We start from the raw sequence: 24,755 nt of genomic DNA on the forward strand, positions 1-24,755 counted from the left end.
TCTCTGTAAATAAATGAAATCTTGGAAAACAGTAGAAGTAGTATTAAGGTCTTGTATGTTTTTAGGTGTTACCCGTCAACTACAATTAAGTGGTGTCTTGCACTGAATGTGCTTGACACACTGAAGCCAGTGTGAATCAGCTAAAGACCAGGTGCTGGCAGCATAGCTGTGCCAGTTTACGTCAGCTCAATAGAATGGTGTCATTTACACCATGAAGGGAGAGCAAAGGACGTGACCCTGTCTTTACCCATGTCACTTTAGGTATTTTTGCACCTTTTCTCTTTTTTTTTTACTCTTAGTGCACTCATGGAAAATACATGCACCTCTAATTTTAATACAATAATAAAGTAAACATCTCGATCTCTTTTAATACAATAATAAATTAAACATCCCGATCTCTTAAAAAACTACAAATTAACAAACAGCCATGCCTGTATGATGTTTGCAGAAAAGACTATACCAACACACATGAGGACCTGAAAGAGAAATTGATTGCAAAGTAGAGAGAAATTGGATTTCACTGGAGAACTCCCAGGAAGCAAACAAACAAGGAAAAGGGGAACAGGAGGCAGAAATAATGGGGTTAAAAAACAATAACTCTTAAACACCAGAGGTGTTATTGACACTGATGGGGAAATGTGCTTCTCGGAGGACTATTTTTTATCCAGATTGTGTCCGTTTAATAGGAGGAAAGAGAAAGCCGAGGTTGGGGAGTGCCAAGGAGCTGGGACGTGTGAAGGAAAGGGTTAAGGCTGGAGTCACCCTCTCTGAAGTGCTCTGTGATGCTGTGCAGTGTTTCAGCCCCCAGAGCCTTCCTCCTCCTCCTCCCTCCCTGTGTTGGAGTGGGGAGGAGGCGGGTTCTGCTGAGCTGTTAAATCCTGAGTGAAGTTTCCCCCATTCCCAGTGGCCACCGTTGTCTGAGGCTGGTTGGGAGCAGGGCTGGGGTTACCCTGACATTTCTGGGACCGCGGCCAGCCAAGAAGGGAAAGAGAAGAAAAGACGAGTCTTTTACAATTCGCTTTTGTCAAAGTGTGGAGAAAGGGGAAAGGGAAGCGTCCCTTTTTTTCCAGCATCGCATTCCTGTGTTTTTCTTCAGCCTGGAAAATATATTAATGCTGGTGCTTTCCTCTCTGGAAACAAAGGAGCTAAACGGGACTGAGGAAGCAAGAAGTTGGGAAGGAGGCTTGGGACATTTAAAAAAGAGAGACTCAGAGCAGCCGGGATTTCCCTTTTCTTAAATGAAATCCCTGCCTGTGCGGGTAACTGGTAGAGCAAAAAGCCAGACCTGCAGGTAAATGGAGAAGCAGAGATCCCAAAGAAAATTTCCCCTAACCTCATCTCGCATGTCAAGAAGGTGAAGAAGAAAGAAAGTTAAAAGATACACAGGGAGACAGACAGGCTCTGGGACCTGTTGGGCTGCGTAAAGATAAATCACCAGGCAGCAGCAAAGCTGTATGGCATTGCTCTCCTTTTAAAGGAAAAAGACGTGAAACCTTGCCGCTGGAAGGGGAACTTCCCTGAGAGTGTAAGTCTCAAGTCAAATTCTTGGCTTTCTGCTCTATGTACCAGACACTTTCTCTGTGCATGTTTGCATGTGTGTATGTGAGAGCGTGAGAGAGAGAGACAGAGAGAGGGAGAAAGATGCAGATCACAGTGTCCTTTTGGATAGACAGAGTCATGTTACAGATGGATGATCTCATTTTTTGTGTAAAATGATCCATTTTGTGCTTTTCCAAAAATAACTGTAAACTGTACAAAGCCACCACGTCAGGACTGAGGTGTAATCAGCACTTTTAAATCACAAAAACTAGCCCGCCTGCGCTCTGCTTTCTTTATCATTCGCGCAAGATACCATAATTCTGTTAACATCTAACTTTCTCTTTCTCCTCCTCCCTGCAAGCGGATTGCACAATGAACTGGAGGCCAGCTCTCAGCTTAGCCCTGCTGTGGGCAGCGTGGCTAGCGTGCGGCTCTGAGAAGACGAGAAGGCTAGCAGAGAGAGGGAGCCATGGAGTTAGGAAAGTGCCCCTGGCTTACAGGGCACCAAGCAGCCTCCTTAGAAGGTCTGGAGCACCGCTGAGGAATTCAAGCCCAAATCCGCAACAACCCATCACTAAGAGGGATTCTTCAGCACCTCCAAACACATCTGCCCATCTCCTGCAAGAGGAAGTGCGTTCCCAGGCCAGGGGTGTGGGGACCAGAACAAGACGGGTACAGAGACTCACAGCTGCAGCCAAATACTCCAAGTCTGAGATGATTAAGGACGAAGGGATATCCTCTGCCTCACAGTCACGAGTGGTACGCTTCCCTTCAGGGTCAAGTTCTCCCAATGTCCTGGCCAGCTTTGCTGGGAAAAATCGGGTGTGGGTCATTTCTGCCCCCCATGCCTCTGAGGGCTACTACCGGCTCATGATGAGCCTGCTGAAAAATGATGTTTACTGTGAACTGGCTGAGAGGCACATCCAGCAGATTGTGTTGTTCCATGAAGAAGGGGAAGAAGGGGGAAAAGTCAGAAGGATAACGAATGAAGGAAAAATCCTGGAGCAGCCACTAGATCCTGCCCTCGTACCTAAGCTCATGAGCTTTCTGAAACTGGAGAAGGGGAAATTTGGCATGGTGCTGTTGAAGAAAACTCTGCAGGTGGAGGAAAGATACCCTTATCCAGTCAGGCTAGAGGCCATGTACGAAGTTATTGATCAGAACCCCATCAGAAAAATTGAGAAGATGAGGCAGAAGGGCTTCATCCAGACATGCAAAGCAGCTGGGGTGGAGGGACAAGTGGTTGAGGAAAGCAATAATGGGGGCAGCACGCAGCCTACCCCTGGAGGTGGACATGTCCAAGTGTCAGCAAGGAAAGAGGAGCCAAGGAGGAGCAATAATCAGCCAACAAGGACCAAAACAGTGAGGAAACCAATGACAACCACGGTGGCCACTCCTCTGCCTACAGTAAGGACCACTACCTTCCCTCCCACCACCACAACTACCCATGCCACCGCCCGCACAGTGACAACAGCAAGCCGGTCTACAACAACAACTACACCCCTCCCCACCACGCAGAGGACCTGGGCCACAAAGTCACATTCCACCACAGAGTACCACAGGCTGCCAGTAGCCCCTGATGCCACCACAACACGAGTCACAGCATCTGAGGATTTCTACTCTCCTGTGTGGAAGGTAAACCGCAGACACCGGCAGCACAGCCACCCAGAGAAACACCCAGTGGCCACACGGAAACCAAGCAAAGCTGCCCGATATGACAGCTTCACAGAAGTCCCAACAGCTCCCTCAGTGCACTATACAAAGGCAAATATGGGTAGATTTAAAGATAACCGAACAGACAGGAAGGAGTATAACCATAGGGACCTGAATGTCACACCAGGGCAACACAAACCAACTAAGACTAAACCACCAAAAAGGAAGGCCCAAGAAAAGATACTGAGCAATGAATATGAAGAAAAATATGACCCGAGCAAGCCTGCTAGTTCCCATTTAGAGGAAGAGATTGCAGTGGGAAATACACCCCCAAAGAAAGGAAAAGAATCAAAGAAGCATGAGCGAATGGATAAATCTGAGAAGAAGAAGAAGAAGGACAGACCTGACAAGCTGCAGAAAAGTGAGAAGCAGTCCAAGAAGGACAAAGCTGAGAAAAAGAGCAAGCAGGAGAAAGACCGTAGCAAGAAGAACAAGAAAGGGAGCAGGACTGAGAATGAGGACTTCCCCAAGCCCAACAAGAAGCCTTTCCTACAGCCTCCCAGGAAATCAGTGACTGACCTCCTGGAATATTTTGAAGGCAAAAGGCGGCTCATTGTAAGTAACTTGTTCATCTGAATCTTATTACATAAGATTAATTCGTATCTCCCTCCTAGTAGGAATATGTGGAACAGAAAGTTTATGGTGGTTTTGTATTATTCTTTTTTGGTGCTTTTGTTCAAGAGGTAAAATTTCTAGACCCAAATGATCATTTCCAACAGGGAAGGTTTCGCAGCCTCATATTGGAAATCTTACATGCAGTATGAACATCAGTCAGCCAGGAACAAGGCTAAAACCTCTTCCCAGTCACTTCCATGAGCCACCATATAGCCATCAGATTATTCTGTTTCCATTAGGTGTCTGGATCTGTATAGTTATGATCGATAAAATGAAGTCCCAGTGTGGATTACATCCCTTCATCGCTTTGGGGTACTTGCCAATGTTACCACATTTTGATGCTCAGCATGTGCTGCCAGCTGGCACACCTGTTTTATATTGGTGCTGGTGTCCTAAAACTGGAAGCAAGCCAGGTGGCTTGGCAGTACTAGTGCATGTCTGTCTGAGGATATGCACAAAGGCATATGATCAGATGCCCGGAGGTAGGACTGTTACATTTGCTATTCTTTCTGCTGGGAATTTGGCATTTAAATCACCTAGACATCTTCACAGATCCCGTGCAAACTCTATTTTGTTTTGGGGTTTTTTTCCCTTTCTGTTTTTATTAAATTATAACACTATGGTAAGTTTTCAAGTCTGAGAAACTCAGCATGGTCTGGAGTTACTTGTCCCAGGGTTTAATAGTGTTGTATGTTTTTCCAACTACTTATCTAAAAAAACACTTCACCTGGGACAGGAAACAGTTTTAGCTGTAGTACAAATGTTTTTTCTGGCAGATGGCACATACCATGAAAGGTACACTTTGAAAAACAGTTCTTTAAAAATATTACTGGGGGAGCTGGTTCCTTGCAATTATTCCACTGTAAGCTGGCCTGTTTCAGTTATTGTCCAACAGTCAGTGTCACAAACATAGCTTTGACTTTCATGCCCCATATTCCAATACAAATAGCTAAGATGCCAAACTAAGATTCCAACCATTGGAATTTAATTAATCGTTCTGCTGATGATTCACAGACCTGAGCAGAAGCCAACTTTCTTCTCCCCCTCCCTGTTCCTCCAGCTGTAGGGGCTGTGCAGAGCTAGCAGACTTGCATTCCCCAACATGATGGAAATGGAGAAGAGCCGTATAGTTGAAAATTTTGAACTTGACTGAATTCTGCAAATAATGCCTATTAGTTACTTGTTAACTAATAGTTAACCAATTCAAAAGCTCAGAGAGAGAAACTGCACCGAAGTTTGCGATCTTTGAAACTTGGTCATATATCTCAATGTTGTGGCTTCCAAAATATATGCAGCATCAGAACAAATAAAAACAAATTTGAAAAAAAGAGCCAAAACCAGAGCTCACAAATGTCCAGCTGCTAACTAATTACACCAACACAGTCCTGGCAACTTAAAGGCTGGTCTGAAACATGAACCTTCTGATACTAGGCCACCTCTCAGCTGGATCTCCAAGAAAAGAGTTGCACAATCTCAGGTTGTCAGGCCAAAATTCACTGAAGACAAATGATTATGCCACGTTGCACTTCGCTTTTCCAGTATCTAATACCACCCTCAGCCTGCTTGCTCTGAAGTTTCTTGGAGAATAGCTTTGATTTGGTCATTAGTAAAAGCAGAGGCTGAACTCTACTATCTCTTTGCCACACAAGACACTTATGGAAAACAAGGAATGTCTTATGTTTCTTTGAATCCACACACACGCCTATTTGCATCCCTTCTTATCAAACTCTTCAGCTCCCTTAGGGTCAGTCCTTCTTGCTAGATGAACTCTGCCATTCATGAGTCTTCAAATTCTCTCTTTAGAGAATTTGCCCACATTGCTGCAGAAGTGGCTCTGCCTGAGTTATTCCCCATTGCTTTGCTATACTTTTGCCCTTCAGCTGCTTTAATAGACTGGCTCCCAAGGACATTGTTTCAGTCCTCTCCCAAAAGTCTTGTGAGAGAGACGTGGGTTTTTAAGACCTACTCATCGTTAAGGATTTCAGATTGCAGATTTCCGTGTGAATTTCAAACATCAAGAATTTTGAAGGCTATTCTGGGTTAAGTTCAATCAATGACAAATATAGGATCCAGCTGCAGAAACTGAAAAAACATATGGCTTTGAGTCCAGCAGTCCCACCTCTCTATAATGGGGCTTTTATTGCAGTCTTACAAATGTTGAGAAGTCTTGGCTCACTAGTTTGGGTTTTTTGTTTATTTTCTGTGGTCATGAAATGCAGACTGACAGTTTATATATAACACTCCATTTATACCCACATGCACATATATGCACATGCACATACACACGTGTGCATGCAAATGCAGATAGATACAGTGTATATACCACCTGGGTTAAAACAGTCCTAGCACAAAGCTTTGATTTTAAGTTAGCATTGCCTCTTAAATGCTCCCTGCTTTGTTCTACAAGGTTTGATGAAGTAGATCAAATTCAGACTTGACTGCACATTCCTGCTTACAGCCTCCAAAACTAGCAGGACAATACAAGTCAATGGTCTGGTTTTGATCTCAGTCCTCAAATCCTTTTCCTGATCCTTTTTTCATTTGAAGCATTTCTATGAAATTTAAAAGCATGTATGTGTTATGGACCAGAAATCAAATCCTCTTTGTGTCTGACTCTCACTCACCTTCATGTCCCAATGCTGTAGTCACGCCAGGGGGCCTTTGCATAAATGCGTGAGATCTTATAAGCCCAGAAATGCTCTTACATTTCAACATATTGATGAACTGGATTTATAAGGAGTATATAATAAAAATTAGCCTCCAGGCCCTACAAACTTAAGAAAGCAGCTAGAAGATGATTGCACCTGTTACAGATGAAAATGTAAGTTTGCAATTGAAGGATTCTGGTGATTATTTATGACCTTAAACCGTAAAATTTGGACCCAGATTTCAACTCCGTTTGTGTTTGGGGGATTGGTGGCAGGTGTTTGAATGCAGTTCACTGCTGCCAGTTAGAATGATTACATTGCTAGAGCTGTGGCATACACCTTCACCTTCTGCTGGAAACTGCTGTATAGGACCACTGCATGTTGTTACACACACACCTTCCCTGGAATATTTGCATCTCAGTCATTGATTAAGGATCTAAGTTGTGTACTTCAAACTTCTTAAAAGTTAAATCTTTGCAATTTGTTAGGAAGCTTTGAGATATGTACTATAAACTGTAGAGATTTTTATACTTTTGTTATTGCAATTGTTCCTCCTCTCTTCCCCCATAACCATGCCTTCTCAGCAAATACAAGTCCCATAAGACATCAAAGTGGCTTAGAACAAACAAAAGCTAAATCAGCAATTTTTAGATGAGGTCACAGTGGCCTTAGCAACTTTTCAAGGTCTTCTTGTATGGGCATCAGTTACATAAGTATTTGTGTAGCCCTAGCTGTACTCACCCCTTGACAGTCAAAACAGCCACGAGGAGCCCTGCCTGGACAACGGGATGAGGCCAGAGCAGCTGCCATGTTCCCAGTGTTCCCACTGTTAGTGAGTAGAGGGAATCCTAGATTCATGGCACCACTGAAGGCTGTGAGGGACACCTGGTGGCACCGACTGTGCAAGGGATGATAGGAGAGTACATGGTTTTCTGTAAAATCCAGTGCCATTTCTTCTGTCAGCACTGTAGAGAGGCAGCGGAGGAGCTGGTGCCACCAGCTGGCCGTGCTTCCTAAAGTTTTCCTGTGGCTGGTTGAACACCTCTGGGACAGGCCTGGGCCTAAAGGTACACTTCAACCACAAATAAATAAAATAAGACTACAGAGCTGTCAACAGCTCTATGGAAAAGAAAGCCCAGTTTGTGGACAGTGACTAGTTCTCCTTCAGTAAAATACTCATCTATTTAATTCCTTATACTAAACAAGCTCTTTTGTTTCTGCCACCAACCAGCTGATTACGACCCCCAAGGCGGACAACACCATGTATGTACAGCAGCGAGATGAATATCTGGAAAGCTTCTGCAAGATGGCAACGAGGAAGATTTCAGTCATTACAATTTTTGGCACCATGAACAACAGCAGCATGAAAATTGACCACTTCCAGCTAGGTTCTTTTTTTTTTTAAATAATTTCTTTCCATCTCTTGGGCACAATACAGAGAGCAAAGGGAGAAATCCCCCCAGCTTGGGTCAAGATCTAAGCAAGATCATTTGTTGTGGTCCAGTTGCATTTTCAAATCCTTTCCTGCTTCCATGCCAGCTACACCCCTTCCGTATTTACATGAGCGTCTCTGGTATTTTCCATGTTTAGGCTTCCAGTGCTGTAATTTGAGCACCCTCGGCTTTCTTTGTTGGAATTCTTAAAGCCAGTAAAACAGTGAAACAGTGAAAAGACAGAAAAATGTGATGAGGGCATGGGACAGAAAGAAGAAATTAGGCTCAGCTCTACCGATATCTTGAATACCAACCTCACTGTCTAACTGAACGGCTGCCTTAATACAATGCCCCTCCACCCTTGGTTTTTGCAGGACATCAGCCGTGGGTGGCTAGATACTAGCTAGCACGATTTAAACACTGTTGAAAGAAACTGGCTGTTGTCATAGAGCGGAGATTGGGGGCAGGAAATGCTGAAGGGAACTGTTTGAGATTATATTCAAAACTTGGCCCGAGTTAATCCTATTTTGAAGTTCAACATCATTATCTCCTCACTCTGCCATATAACATTTTCTCATGCCTTTGCACTCCTCACAAGGTCATGCAAAAAGCTTCATTTTTCAGGGGCACAGACTGGCTAAACCCAGGATAGAGAGAAGCGTGATAGTTAGACCCCTTGCTGTGAGTTGCTTTCCTACCCAGGATCAGCTTTCCTAGGTTTAAGAGCTGATTTTGAGATGTTCACAAAGTATGTATTCTCCTCCACAGTAAGGGAAGGTTCAGGAGAATTTTCCCCTCTGTACTGGTAGACAAATATTAATTTAGAAGATTTCAACCATAGCCTCTAGGTATGGACAACCTTACAAATTTGCACCAGCATACCTGATATTAAAAGGTTTACCATTTGAAGTCTTATCACCTCTCTTTACCCACAGAGCAAGACACCTATCAGTGCAATTACTTATTGCTAGCTATTGTAAAGAGGTTCATCTCACTGAAGCCAGAGGGTTTGGAAGTACTATAAATCAGACTATGAAGGACTTGAAAAGCAGCTCATTCAGCCATATTTAGTACCACCTTCTTTACATACAGATTTCCCATATAGACAGGTGACACTGGGCATCCATCTCTCTTAGGCAACTTCGAAACAACTGGTGTCCGTGTTCAAGTTCTGGGGAAGAACCCACCAAAGCCAGTGAGAACTTTTCCTTTCATAACAGCAAGGTTTGGACAAAGACTTGAGGTCCCAGTCCAGCAAAGCACTTAAGCTTACGTGTTTCTTGAATCATGTAAATAACCTCATTGCTGTCTTCGCCTAAAGGTTAACACCACCATAAATGCTTCCCTAGACAAATGCAAAGAAACAGTACAAAAGCTGCTAGTTTTGCTTATAAGTCCACCACATCTTTCCTCTGGAAGTTCATCTGGTTTTACCAGACCTTGGGAAGAGATGTGTGATGGAAAAGAAAGCTCAGGACCACACCACCTCCAGGGTATTTCAGGTCTGGCATCCAACAGGCCAGAAGACCACAGATTTGCTTCTGGCTTCCAGCTGTGCCAGGGAGAGGACCTAGCAGGGGACCAGGAGCCTAGTGTCCCTGAGTGACAGTGAGTCACGAATCCTGCCAGAATGTCCATTTGTGCACCTCCTTGACGAATCTGGAGCAGTACAGGATTTTCCACAAGGCCATGGTTACTCAAGGTCACTTTTTGTGTACCTAGACCCATCTGCCTGTCAGTGTACTGTTTAGGATTATATTTAGCTCCAGTCTGGCTAATAAACAGACATTCACTCTGACATAGACCATACTCTTTCAGCCTGTTCCAAACTTAACCTACACCCAAACTTTCTCCAAACCACACAAATGTATATAACAGCTGAATTCTCACAGAAGGAATAAACTTGTTGAAGAAAAGCAGGAGTCTTAGAAGAGTGTAAGTTAAACCTTACATGAAGTTCACCTTACTTTTTTTTTCTCAAAACACCAAATCCTGAGCTTTTTAAAAAGTTTAAATAATACAAACATTGTTCTATTCTACCTCTCCTTTTCCTCTATCCTTCCTGCTTTCACGGCCTCTTCATGGCTCACTCTGTCAGCACCAGAGGCAGCAAAAGCTCCTAAGAAATGTTTTGTTCACAGTATTTATGCTGTAGTGAGAAGCCTTAGCACCCAGCATGATGAGGTCTACTTGTAGTGCTGCATCTTGGGACTGAGATACAAATGATGACAACAGAAAAGTTCACAGAAAGGACTTTTCACTTGAAATTTCAAACACATTTAGTAGTTAATGAAAGAGAGCTCATTAACGCTGTTTGGTCAAGATCAGCTCATAGTGAAACCAAAGAGCATCTCCCAGTTTCCCACTGGAATGACACAAAAGCTGAGTGTCGCTGCAGAGGTATTCTCTTCACCCTGAGTTAGCCATGTGGTCTCTTTACCCCAGCTCATTGGAACAGGGCTTTAGTCAACTAAACACCAGCCCCAGGCTACCTACCTTACCATTAAAGCCAATACCTAATCTATTAGGCCACTGTACTGCTACAACAAAGTGCTGAACTTCTTTGCAACCTCATTTGATTGATTTGTAAAGACTAACTCATCTTCCCAGCCTGTCTAGCTGCTGAAGTTGTATGGAGAAAAGTTTCCAAACTCTTTCAGTGACCTTTCCAGAAAGAACAAATAGAGTGAGGACTTCATGGGTAGCAGCAGCCAGTCTCAACTCCTGTTTTTCTTCATGCTGATCCCAGATGTCCTTTATGAGGTGGAAGTCAGGGACAAGTAGTGAATTGGAAAGAGGTGATTAGATTAACTTATTTTTTTTATCCCTAAAAATCACTTCCAAATCTGAAAGGCAGGCCAGCCTTTGTGTCATTATTTTTTTCCCCTGAAACTTTTCTGTACCACTCGTTATTTAATTTTCTTCTTTACATTCTAAGTTTTGAAAGAAAAACCTCCTAACAATGAAACTCTAAAGCACTATCTTCACATTGGTATCTTCTAAAGCAGAAGAGCGCCTTGGGTCAGTTGGTCTAAGGTACTGCACCATACAGATGTTTTCCATCACATTTCATGCTAACATCTCTTGCATTATTCTACCTCCATACAGGCCAATAAGATAGTCTTTGCTTTTGTAGGGAATTGTTTGCAGGCACAAGTACGAATTTTTGGTCTACGTGCTAATGGTCATGCTTGCCATTAGTAACATGTAAATCTTACTTATGAAGCACTGATGCACGATTTACATATGTTTTACAAAGTGAATAGCTAATCAGCACACCCAGCAACCCACCCAATGGGGAATTTATAACATTGCCTATAATCCTTTACAAAATTTTCAACTAAGGTGCATATAACCATGTAAAACCATATAAATTATGTCTATAGCTTGATTAATATAATCAAATTTTAATGTGTGCTGGTTTGGGTTTTTTTTCTGTAAAAAGTGGGTCCAAGGTGTGAAACCTAAAGGTCACATTCTGATTCAGACATTTTCCCAAAATTTTATTTCAGAAGTTTCTTTCAGTCTCTTACACAGATTGGACCTATTGCAAAATTTGAATCAAATCAGTATGCTCCTTAAAGACTATGGATGTTTAGAAAATTACTTAAAATGCCTATTGTATAATGAATCAAATCTTTTCTCTTGCTGTGCACTCAACTGCCCCTGTGGAGCAGGGGACTGGAAAGTTGTACCTCTGGATTCTAGCTCCTGATCAGCTGTTGTGTCTGTTTGACTTCAGGCAGGTCATTTAAGCCGTGGCTGGGATTTCTATGTGATAATATGAATATTTATATCCATAGTGGTGTCACAGGGCATAAGCAAGTAACATTTGTAGACAGCTCATTAGTGCCCAGGTGCCATTTTGCTTTCTGTGTGATTTAGTGTGTCTTTAGCTTTCCAGGCCCACAGTTGCATACGGAGGCCTGTTCCAGCACTGTTGCACTTGTATAGCACCATGCTGGATGCTAGAGCTGAGGCTGAGCTGATAACACGTAGGTTTTCAGGACTTGGCCCTACACCCTGGTTCCAGGGGAAGTAAGGAACGTCAGTACCTCCACAGGCTTGTCTTGTACATGCTTCAAATCTCAGTCTTCAGAGGTCTTTTCTTCCTCCAGCGTTTCTTAAAGTTTTCTCAGGCTACAGCAGTGAGCAGGTACAAATCATTCTCAAAATTAAGTTTTTTCCTGTCAGAGTACTAGAATGGGAAATGAGCATCAGCAAGCACATGGAGGAGTGCCACAGCAGGGTATGTAGAGAGAGATTAAGAGCTAGGACTGCAGTATTCAAGACACATTAAACAGTTTCTGGTTTCTTAGATTCACTAAACCTCCCATGTAATTTTTAAAGACTGGAAAGATTAACTCTAGTGTCCTGGCCAACCTCAAGTTGTTCTAGCTGTATTTTACTGGCCCAAATTCTCTGTGCTGTTTCATCTGGATATGGTGCTTTCCATCTCCTGTCCTAAATTGTTGAACAGTTTCTATTTTCCTATTCCAAAAGTGGCTGCATTTCAGGAGCTGGGGAAATAATTAGTACATGCATATAGATGTATAAGCATATTGAAAGATCCTTCCAGGAGAGAGCAGGCAACCAAGATTTTTCAAAAGCAAGTAGAAATGTTGAATACTGAAGTGCATGTGCCCTAGGATAGACTGATTTAAAAAAAAAAATACTGGGATTGAAAACTGGACAGTTGAAAGCCATAGTGCCATACTGATGTTTTTTAATATCTTGCCTATGCAGCAGGAAGAGGGCTTCTGGGAAATTAGTTTTCCCCTTTCTTTCAAGGTGAAATTAAAGGCAGAGTGCTGTGTGATTCCATGACTATTTTAATGTCTCCTTTGTCTCACATTAAGACAATGAAAAGCCCATGAAAGTGATAGAGGATGAAGATCTTGTGGACCAGCAGCTCATCAGTGAGTTGAGGAAAGAGTATGGGATGACCTACAATGACTTCTTCATGGTGTTGACAGACACTGACATGAAGGTCAAGGTGAGGCTTCAGATTCTTTGAAAGAAAAAGCATTGGAAAAACATGAAAAAACCTGAAAAAAATTTCAGGAAATTACACTGCAGGCTTGCACGAGAGGCACATAAGAGACTGATGTAGGACTTGGTCATTGCTGGAGGACAAGAAAAAGGGCAGCAAAAGAAATTTTCAGGGATTAGGTAGCTATCTTCATTTTCTGCAGTTAGGGGAATTTGGGAATTGTGGGTTTCTTCTGGGATGGTGAGCTGACACCATAGGAACAGGACCCCCACGGGCAAGGGTTTTAATGTAGTACCTGGCATTCTAAAACACATAGTTTGTCTGCTCAATAGGATGACAGCACATTGCATATGGACAATGCGCTAGTTGAATGGCCTTACAAAAGAATATTATGACAATTCGTTGCCCACAATGGCCTGGCCTTATCACATTGGACAAATACTGAAAATGTGCCATTTCCAAAGAGCAGTCTGACTGCATAACCAAGAGTTTTTTCCATGGTTTCTAATCTGTTTTAGGCCTTGCTACTCATGTGTAAATAGGAATACTTGAATCTCTATATATCCTACAGTGCTATGATACATGCAGAAAGGCTGCTAATACATGCATCCTTTTATCCACCTGTTCTTTTTTCTTAACAGCAATACTATGAAGTACCCATAGCAATGAAGTCTGTGTTTGATTTGATTGACACCTTCCAGTCACGAATTAAAGACATGGAAAGACAGAAAAAAGAGGGTATTGTCTGCAAAGAAGATAAGAAGCAATCCCTTGAGAGCTTCTTATCCAGGTATTACCTTCTGTTCTTACCTACTGCTAGTTCTAATAATTATTGTCTTATTGGAAGAACACCCATCCAACTATTTCTGTGATTTTTAAAATATAGATTTCTCGATTTACAATGTTAAGCAAATACAGAAATGTAGCCATAGCTGCATGCAATCTTGTAGAGAACACTGGAAGTCAGGATGCACGTTGTGTTTCTTGACCGACTGCACACTCTTTGGACTCTAACCTTCTGCACCTCAGTACCCTCTTCATGACATGGAGGTAATAACACTGATTTCCATTAGAAGAACAAATAAGGATTAATTCACACATGTTAGATCAGTGTTTTGAACGTATGAAGCACAGTCTTTATGTGTTTCAATCATCAACCATCACAATCTCATTAATTCCATTCTGATCACTTCCATGTAGCTCAAATCAGTAATTAGTTATCTGTAACTTCCTCCTTACCCTGCCTGAGGTAACAGCTGGTCTTTGCCAGTATTAGTCTTGCATATTATTAAAGGTCTTGCAGATGTCTCGCAAAATCTTTGAGAAACCTTCTGCAGAAAGACAAGTTTTGTTTATGCAATCTCTATATGCCATGTTACTACCCTACCTGCGAGTCCTAAATTCCAGGCAATAAACATGTCTGGACTGTGGGAATTCAGATCCACAGAAGAGCTGTGCAGCTATAGCCCTCTCTGTTACAGGATAATTTACATGAAAATATAATGGGCTAGTCCACCACTCTAGGCTTTACCTGTTACTACTGCATCCTCCTCACCTACTATCAGAATCCATGGGAATACACTGTTAATGCCAGATGGCTATAAAAGTAACTGAGGTGGCATGATGGATTATGACTTGAGGGGGAAAGGAGCAACAGGTAAATGAGTAGGTTGTTGATTCATAAACATTTTAAACTTCAATGGCCACTTCAACAGAAAGAGAACCTTTAACAACAGCCACCCCACCCACTTCACCACCTCCTGTTTAGGTCTCAGTGATTCATCTTCAAGACCACCAAGAAGAACCACAGTTTGGAAACAGCTGACCAACACAAGAAAGAGCTTGTATGCTGGAAACTGACAGGCCCCCTATCCTTCTTTGCTTGCAAAACAGCCCTAGTAATAAACATACATTAGAAAAACAGCCAGGAAAAACATAGAATGTTGCATCTATAAACAGAGCTGCTGCTGCACAAAATGCATTTGTCATCTGTGAAACAAGCATCAGGCTTTAAATAACGGGTGGACTTCACTAGCCAAATTAACTCCTCAGCTTCCCAGCAAGATTCATTCCAGCTTTGTCCAAGATTATCTTCCCAGCTGAATAAGAGTCCTGGCATCATCTCCCTGGTGTTGCTCATTGGGGACGTCAGTTATAATAACGCAAATATTGTTCTTAACAGGCCTGGCTGGCGTGAAAGGAGACCATGAGAGCCAGAGCTGTCTCGAGTAATGCTTAAAAACCACATGTATCAGGAGAAGATCCTTGGGGGAGGGGTGGGGGTGGTGGTGTCCCTGTAACACCAAGACACTACACTGGCTGTGCCTGCTGTCTGGGCTCACAAACAAGAACAGGATGCAAAATAGGTAGAAGGGGAAGAAAGGACGCACACAGGGAAGGGCCTGGCAGATTTGTCAGGACAGCAGCACTGGCCTGTGGATTCTGACATCAGAAATAAGGCATAAATATGTACATCACTAATGTGAAGGACCAACTGAATTAATTTCTCCGTAAGATGTAGCCCCAAACAAGCATACTACGTATAGGAATTGCCTGGGGCAGGGAATAATCAGCTTGAACAGCTTTCAACCCTTTTCAGCTCTGTGCACCTCCAAAGGAGATACTCAAAAAACCAGAAAGGAATGAGAGTATCTTAAAGCAGCTCACAGATAAGATTCCATCCTGATTTATGCTCTAGGCAAAATATGATCCAATGGTTACATTCTCGGTCATTGTTTATAGGCAGCCAGGTCTTTTTGCTATACAAAATGTCACAAAGATTATTTTCCCCCATTTTCAGAATAACAGCATGAAATTTTCCCCCTTTCCTTACGTCACATACGTGATTCTTAACGCTTCTCATTCCTACTCACGTACCTGTATACACATGCCCATGTCTTTGCTGTTCCTCCTGGGCAAGATTAAAGCTGGGGAGCTTTGCTTTTTGAGGATTCACTTTTTTAATTCTAAAAATACATGCAGTATCAGACGGTCAACAAGACAAAGACATTGTCATCCCCTTTTCTTTCAGTGACTTCTTCTGTGACTTTGAGCAAGTCCCACCATATTTTCTGCTTCTCTCAAGTGGAACAGAATTGATCCATTACATTAGCCTTTATTTTGAGATCTTCCCATGGTGCTGCAGAAAGGCAGGCTATTATTATAACAGAGTAACATCTGCATCCATTTAAAAGATCATTTCCTACTATAAAAATATCCCTGCAGCTTTGCAAATTCCTTTAAATCTGATTTAGTTAGGTTTAATGGAGAAGTACCTTTATTCAAAAAAGGGGTTGTTTGGAGAGATTAAAAACCCCTACAGTTAGAAATTTTAAAGGTTTCAAGTGTCCTTATGGCATTGCCTTTCTTTGGGAGGACAAGGGAAGGTGCTTCTTGTGCAAAAGACTGGTTAGGTGGAGCATCCCATATCAAATAAAAATCAAAGATTTATCTTATTGCCCATGCATGCCTTATATAGCCACAAGCTCACACAGCTGCACACATACAAACAAGCTCAGATTTAAAGCCATGCTAAAGGTATTTTGAGCAAGTGTGGTACAGAAAAAAAGAGGCCAGTGAATATTTACACAGAAGTATGAGTTATGTCTGAAATGAAGATACACCCTAATTCTCAGACAGCCCTTGGACTGCAAAATAACTGTGCAGTTCCAGCAGTGGTGAATGATGTAAAAGCTACATGTCAAGTGAGGAATTCTACAGGAATCTTTTTTCCCCTTCAATATACACTCCACAGCATTGTTTTAACTACTGAAGGGGGCTTTGAGCAAAGATCATAAGCTTTGCAGTGTTTGTTTGGCAAAGCAGCAAAACTGCAGATGTTTCCTTGAGAGTTTTGGAGTTGTAAAATTCAAAACAGGCTTTACCCTCTCCCAGTGATGGATAGAACTGGGAAGATCTCCCACCCAGCTGTTATTTAGAAGTTGTGAGATGTATGACATATTTCAGACTGCAAAGAACAAAAATGCTGAGAGAGCTCAAGTCACATGTCATGACTGTGCCCTGTCACACTCTCTTCTCTTTCCAGGTTCCGATGGAGAAGGCGACTGGTGGTAATCTCTGCTCCCAGTGATGAGGACTGGGCTTATTCCCAGCAGCTTGCTGCTCTCAGTGGGCAAGCCTGCAATTTTGGTGAGTCAAAAGAAATTATACCCTTGATCCCCAAAACCACATCCTTCCCGGTGATGTGATAGATTCCTTTGCTCAAGTCTGACCCTAGACAGTCTGAGGAGTCTGACAACTGAAAAGTTTGCCATAGCTACTCCAAATACAAATGGAAAATACTGTGCTAAGCAGGTACAGCATACCCTGACAGCTAAGACAGCTAAACAAAATGTTCCCTGGAATCATTTGTGTGAGGCAGAAAAGATTAGCACTCTGAAGCTTCTCTTTGGGCTTGTACTTTGGGAGGTCAATAGTATTTTCTTTTTCTTACTGCACAAATTAATGACGTAAGAACAAAGCTTTAGGAAGGGCAGATCCTCTTATACACAGCTCTGAACTGGGCCAGGTATCAGGAACATGCATTGACATCAGTTTCTTTTTTTTCCTTTTCCTTCCTGCTTCATTGCCAAAACCTGTAAGAATATTCATGGAAGCCACTTTAACCCAATAAGGACCATCCCAGCCTCCTAATTAGGTACTTAAGATCCAACTACATAGTCAGTGGAGAGAGATGGGCTCCTCCAGAAGGCAATTTACAGCAAGACCCAGAAACGCTCTTCTGCCTTTCCATTATGAAACCCTGAGAGACTCATTAACTTAGGTTCCTAGCAATGCGAGTACCACACAGGGCCTAGACCTGACTCCTACAACAGACTGTAACAGGTTCCATTCAAAAGCCACTATTTCAATACACTTCAGTTATGCCTGGAGATCTGCACAGTATCACTGCTACACTGTTTATTCATAATCGCCTCACTTTCATTCAGAGCATCAGCATCATCTCATTTGGTAACTACCAAAGTAAACTGTGACATGGACCACTGTAAAATGCTTTCTGAAGAATGGGATGTAGCCAAACCAGTTAATTCTCCACACCCTTTGTTAGGGACAGCTTGAAGGAGATCCAGTTAGTTCCTGAAGTATTTGTCCTCAATGGGTGTTTTAACTAAGTGCTACGTTTCCAAGTATCTCACCTCCAAGTTGTAAAAACAGTTAAACCAAAGATTTTGTAGATTGTACAGATTCATGTTGCACAAACAGTTTCTACAGCCCCTAAGGTCTTTCTTCAAAGCAGAGGCAACAGTGCAAGCCTCTCCCGAGAAAAAGTGAAAGGAGCGAATGCCTGTCCTAAGCCATTCTCCACAGTCATTTGGAGTTTAACTGTGATAGGTAATATTGCCTCTAAATACTTTGTTGCTGTGTGTATGTATGACAAGTAAAAGCTTTACTAGTGAACAAAACACTGCAGAAACATCCTGAATTTCAGGAATGGCCTCTGTAATTTACTGGTGTGCTCGATGCTTGTATCCCTATGCTACAGAACTACACCAAATTATGTTGTCCTTGGGATGCTAGCAACAGCTTTTATGCATCTGATATCACATTTATTTGACACAATAGTTTATCCCTATGTTTTGGACAGGTGATATGACTGGCAGAGGCTCTAGGGGAATCAGTAACTCTTCTGCCTAGATGGCTGCTGAGACTGGCCCCTAATTTAGCATGTACAGACCTGGCTGATTAAACTGAAATCTGCCTGAGAACAAGCAGAAAGCCCCAGTCTGACACAAAACCTCCTTAATTTCCTCCACAGGTCTGCGCCATATAACTATCCTCAAATTGCTAGGACTTGGAGAAGATATTGGTGGTGTCTTAGAGTTGTATCCAATTAATGGTAAGTGACTGTTTCCAGCTTCTTCAGTACTACCCATGAAGGGCATTACATAGTGCTGGGTGTTTCTTTGCTGTAATTTCTTTAGAGGATATGACTGTGTTTTTCTCTTTTGTTCTGTTTCTTTTAAGAAACAAGAAGACACAAAAGCAAACCTAAGTTTTCTTGGTGTTCCTGTGCTAAACATTATATAGGTTATTCAGGACAGAAAAGCCCAAATACCACCTGGAAGTCACCTCACGTCTTTATCTCCCACTTAAACATACAGTCCCAAATACACTCCTCTGCCTGCCTTGCTGTCAAAGACAAAGGGATGTCTGTGACTTTTACATGCTCAAGAGTTTGCAGTGCTAGTAGAACACAGACCCAGCAGCTTCTCTTATATCGGTCCCTCATTCATCTTCATAGAATGGTTCAGGCTGGAAAGGACCTTTTAAAGATCATCGAGTCCAACCCCACTGCCGTGGGCTGGGGCATCTTTCACTAGATCAAGTTATTTAAAGCCCCACCCAACCTGGCCTTGAAGGCTTCCAGTGATGGGGCATCCACAACTTCTCTGTGCAACCTGTTCCAGTGTCTCACCACTCTCATCCTAAAAAACCTCTTCCTTATGTCCAACCTAAATCTACCCTCTTCCATTTTAGAACCATTACTCTATGGGCCCCGGCAAAAAGTCTTTCTCCATCTTTCTTACAAACCCCCTTTAAGTATTCCGCTTGCATCCCAGCAGGCTACTTCACATAGCTATTCTTAGGATATCTCACTGTCGGGGGGCATTTCAAATGCTACAGGTTCCTCTACTACCTAATCCCAACGACCGCCTCCAACAGTGGAGGGACAAAGACAGGAAGGGGCTTATTTATCCCACTGCCATTCCTGCAGCTCTGTACATGAAAGCATCTTGGTCCTTCTACCACATACAGACATAAGTCCATGCCTAAGAATATCAACAGCGGATGCAGATATCATACTTCTTCCATCAATACTCTTGCAGCCTCCACTTACTTTTCACTGAAGGACTTCATGACCTTGGTTACAGTTCCTATATCTTAAGATCAACTGATCTCTTTTCAATTCATTTGTCTGATCTCCCCTTGAATTCACATTAACTCCTAGCATGTGTCCTCCTGTGAGAACCTCTACAGATCTGCAAGGTACTGTTTATTTCTCCTGAACATGGCTCCTATAGCTGTTTGACAACCCTTATCTCTTGTGTGGGGACAAAAGATAAACATTTAATCCCTATCCATCCCTGCAGTGACATTCACTATCCTGTAGACCTTCCCCAACCCATTTATTTTACAGAAAGCAGTCTTCACTCACTTGGTCATTTCTCATACAGAATTTATTCCAAACCTATGATGAACCTTGTTGCCTTTCCAACTTTTTCCCCCCAGTTCTACCATATTTTTTTGAGGTGAGAGAACCAGAATTGCATGCAGTGTTCAAGATGCACACAAACAACAGATTTCCATTTTATTATTTTCCTCATGGTTTATAACATGTTTTGTCTCGGCCACTAGGGGACACTGAACTAGCCTTTCATGAAACTCTCTTTCATAGCCCTAAGTTCTCATTGCTAAGTGGTAATGGTCAGACTTCACCATTTCTTATGTGGAGTTAGTAAAATTCTCACCATGTGCATCATTTTACTTCTATCTGAACAGAATTTCTTCCATCATTTTATTGACCAGTCACACAGACTTACAAGGGACTTCAGCAATGCTTCACAATCATCCACTGCCCCTACAGCTTTGAGGATCTCCACACTGTCAACACAATTCCTCACCTCCAGGCTCATACCTTACACGTCATTCACAAACACATTGAGCAGCACCAGTCCCAGCACAACCATGGGACTTCACTGATGACCTCCCTCCACTCCAGGAATTGGTCATTTGCTCCCACCTTGTTTCTGCCTTTTAACCAAGCTATCAAAGTTCCTTTTAAAGCCTTCTGGAAATCCACATAGCCTGCATCAGCCAGACAGCCCTTAGCCACCTGCTTGCTGACCTCCTTCACAGAACCTCAATAAGTTTGTAAGGCCACTTTGTAAGAGTCCTGTTGCCAAGCCAACTATGCATATGGCTATGTGTGTGTGTATATATACATAAAAATAGAGGTGTCCACTGATCCTAGCTGTCTTATACTTTCTACTCATTTACCCAGCACAGACTTCACATTTACAAGCCCGGAGTTCACCAGATTTGTGCTAGAACATGTATTTTAAAGTGGACGTGACATCTACCATGTCCCTTATCTCACATATCAATAACAGTTCATGTGTGAGGCTCTGTACTGCTATTTATGACTGAGCAAATTCATCCTGAAATTCTTCACACTATCACACTTCAATTCCAGGGATTTCTTTCACAGTGACTGTTTTTCACATACACCTTCTGCATTATGTGAACCAGTGACCCAAGCTGCATAGAAGCCAAAGAAGTGCATGTATGTTGGGTGACAAAAAGGTGTGCCACACTCTCCTAGCTTCAGCCTAGAGAATAAAGGCAAGTTTACTCAACCTAACAAAACTGCTAAAAATACATCTTTAGCTCACAGTGCAGCAGTTTCATTTCAGAACTAGGAAACCCTGAAATTGTAAATGACAAGAATCTTACACTGTCAACTACTGGGCTGTATCCTATCCCATGTTGCCAACTTGCGTAACCTACAAACCACCATCATTGCCTAAACAAAATATCAATGCTGTTTTTATGTGATCACTTTCTAGGAAGCTCTACCGTAGACCGAGAAGATATCCCAGCTAATTTGGTGAAAGACATTCGAAATTATTTCCAAATTAGCCCAGAATATTTCTCCATGCTTCTAGTTGGGAAAGATGGAAACGTCAAATCCTGGTATCCTTCTCCAATGTGGTCTATGGCGATTGTGTACGATCTGATTGATTCCATGCAGCTTCGGCGACAGGAAATGACAATTCAGCAGTCGCTTGGGATGCAGTGCCCAGATGATGAGTATGGTGGGTATGGTTACCATAGCTACCACCAGGGATACCAGGAAGGTTACCAAGATGATTACCGTCACCACGGAAGTTACCACCACGGGTATCCATACTGAAAAAAGCAACTTAGCCTCCGACTGCCCTGTGTCTGTCTTCTAATAGCTACCCAAGCAATAGGTGGCCAGTTGCAGAAAGTCTCGACAGGCCACCTAAATATCCATGCCTTGTTCTTCCACTGTTCAATCAAGGGACTTTGGTCATTTGCCTTCTCAAAAACACAGAAGCCTTTACAGTGAAGCAATTCAGACCAGTAGTATTGAAGCTTTAAACAATAAAGACTCCTTCATATTTTTAAACCTTTATAAACAAAGGGCATCAGCAGGTGCTATTTGTATTAAAACCAAACAAAAAACCCACACAGCCCCAGTCCATGGACACTACTGTAGGGCAGGACACGAACTGTCCAACAAATATTGCAATGCTCTTTTTAGTATTTTTTTCTAAGGAGAAAAAAATAAGTATATTTATTGGAAAGTGAGATTGCATTGTGCTTGCAAAGACAAACAAAGAATCACACTTCAGGACTTTCCCAGAAAGGAAAATTTAAGAAAGAAGCATGGGCAGGCTCTTTAATAATAACTACAATAGCAATAATAAAATCCTTTTGAAGTACCTTGTCTAAATAGACAGCACCCCTTCTACCGTGCATTAACATTGTAATTAGCTGACTTTGACAATGAAAATAAGAACTTATGGCTGTGGCAGGATTTGTTCCGATACAATACAATGTAAATTCTTAACTACAAAGCTTGCTGCATGGCCATTTATTCTTTTAATTGGGGTCCCTGTTCTCTTAGGTCCTGCCCACCTGACAGTTAAATCCAAGTTAATGAGAGCTAACTGGGAACACCAAACATAGTTAGCATAGTCTGAAATACAGACAAGTGAAAAGCATTATTTTCATCAGAAAAAAAGGAAAAAAATTCTCATTCACATATATGTTAAATGAGTTGTAACTAGCTCTCTATAATATTTTTAATTAAACTACTGCTCTACATTTCAACTTTTCCTCTACCTCTTCTTCTCATACCCTCCCCTGTGAAAAAAAAAAATCTAGACTAAATGTTTATAAAACTATTTGGGAATAATTTGATCTGCTACTAAATGGTGTCTATTTCTGCCACACTTTATGAAATGGTTTTCTTCTCCTTTCTCACTGGTATCTTTGGGCATTGGATCTGTTGCACCACGCTACTCCTACTGAAATCAGTGGCAGGAACTGCATGCATAGCCATGCTTTCAACATCATTTGGGTTAGATTTCAGCAGAAAGATTCAGGAATATCCTGAAGCGAAGGTATCATGCAAGCCTTCATAGTGGCACAGTGGTCACTTCTCATGTTAAAGGCATGCCTGACCAGTCACATTGCTTTTTATAATCCATGACATGGGTGCACTTGCTGCCTATAGACAGATGCAACAGGGCACTCTTACTAGGTTTTGCCATCACATCAGTAGCACAGGAATAGGGAGAAGCCACAGCTCTACGCTGGCCAGAGCATGCCCCAGTTTGAGTTTCAGCATTTTCCTGATTTTTTTTATTTTGGCCCAGACAAAACCAGAACTGGGTAAAGCAACAAGTTCACTCAAAACCAGATGCTTTCTTTAGAAACTTAGTTACAAAAGTTCAGGCCTTGCCTGCCCTTCTGAATGTCAGAAAGGCAGACAGATGCGGAGAGGTCACAGCGCCTGGCCAGTTCTTCCTTAGCTTTACAGACCTGGTCACCCTCTGGAGCAGGCTGCCTTCCATACCACAAGGTCTAGTCTGCACAGGGTACAGCTCCTGACTTACCTCTCTCGGGTGACTGGAGTTAAGTGGGGGAAAGTAGGCATTTGACTTCTAGAACCATTTTGAGAGGACTGCTCCCTGCAGAGAGCTTCCAAGCTCTCACTAACTACAGAACTTCCACAGCTGAAAGCAGTGGACAGAGAAAATCAAAAAACCAAAGAGGAGCTACAAAAAAGAATCACAGAACTGGAAGGTTTCTGGAAGAAAATGGGAGGTCCCATAGCTCAGTTTTAGAAAATAAATGCTTATTGCATCAGTATTAAGGTCAGCTGCCTAACTTTCTTTGCCTAAAGCTAAAGCAGACAAAAGTATACCAGACATCTAACAGCCACCCACTGTAAACAAAAAGGGAAACACCTGTTTTCTTTCAGGTGTTCAACTTCTCAGTAATCTTGTTGTTCACGTGAAGTCTTTAAATGAAAGCCCTTTTTAACTCACATTACAAATCATGGAAATTAAATGTCCTGTGCCGAGCAGGAGCAGATAGTTAACTTACAGAAGAGAGTGTAACACTTGATCGAAATTGCTTCCTGCCACCCCCCCACCGGCTCCAGAATTCAAAGTTGTGCAAGCACCAAATCCAGCCTAGGCATTCTGTGGGAGCTGCATTAAAAAGACAACTCTAAACAAGTTGTCCACTTATAAGGAAGGTTGGGATGGGCTCTTAACCAAAACTACACATTCAAATATTCATAGAATTTGAGGAAGACTCAGTATTATTCTACATTCTGGTGCCGATTCCTACCTTCATTACAAACTGTCTCAGGATTACCAGAAGCTTTTAGCAGTGATTTAAAATCCTGATTTCACAATCTACCTCCCCCTATGGAAAACTTAAAGCAAAGCCTGATGGAACACCAAGCCAGAAAATCCTTTCAACAACAACATATAATTATCTTGAAGACTATAAGCATTCGGGAGCTACAATACTCCAAATTAAGACTTCATTTTGGAAAACACAAATCAAGTCCAAAGCATTGGATCTGTCCCTGCAGCATCACTCTGACAACAGACTTATTGAGACTAAGGCCCTATTTCTAGAGCCTTTAGTGGGAAGATTCCACATGATAGAGAAAAACTTTTTTCTTATGTGTATTTATGGGATTGATTCAGCTCCAGGATGACTGTTTTCATCCACAGGCTGTCT

General features: G+C 42.2%; 1 protein-coding gene across 1 annotated transcript; it reads left to right on the forward strand.

The window, feature by feature from the left end:
* The first annotated feature begins 868 nt into the window (after positions 1-868).
* Positions 869-22,945, forward strand: CCDC80 (coiled-coil domain containing 80). The gene is made up of 8 exons (XM_064466798.1): positions 869-1,525; positions 1,901-3,807; positions 7,747-7,903; positions 12,808-12,944; positions 13,583-13,731; positions 16,987-17,090; positions 18,718-18,798; positions 21,530-22,945. The coding sequence occupies exons 2-8, from the start codon at positions 1,912-1,914 to the stop codon at positions 21,874-21,876; spliced, it is 2,871 nt and encodes a 956-aa protein (XP_064322868.1). The 5' UTR covers positions 869-1,525; positions 1,901-1,911; the 3' UTR covers positions 21,877-22,945.
* Positions 22,946-24,755: the final 1,810 nt, after the last annotated feature.

Source organism: Phalacrocorax carbo, chromosome 1 (genome assembly GCF_963921805.1).
Source record: "Phalacrocorax carbo chromosome 1, bPhaCar2.1, whole genome shotgun sequence".
NCBI lineage: Eukaryota > Metazoa > Chordata > Aves > Suliformes > Phalacrocoracidae > Phalacrocorax > Phalacrocorax carbo.

Coding starts and splice junctions, on each gene's coding strand:
- CCDC80 (XM_064466798.1), top strand. CDS start 1,912: ATGAACTGGAGGCCAGCTCTCAGCTTAGCCCTGCTGTGGGCAGCGTGG. Junction 7,904..12,807: donor AATTGACCACTTCCAGCTAG/GTTCTTTTTTTT, acceptor TCTCACATTAAG/ACAATGAAAAGCCCATGAAA. Junction 12,945..13,582: donor ACACTGACATGAAGGTCAAG/GTGAGGCTTCAG, acceptor TTTTCTTAACAG/CAATACTATGAAGTACCCAT.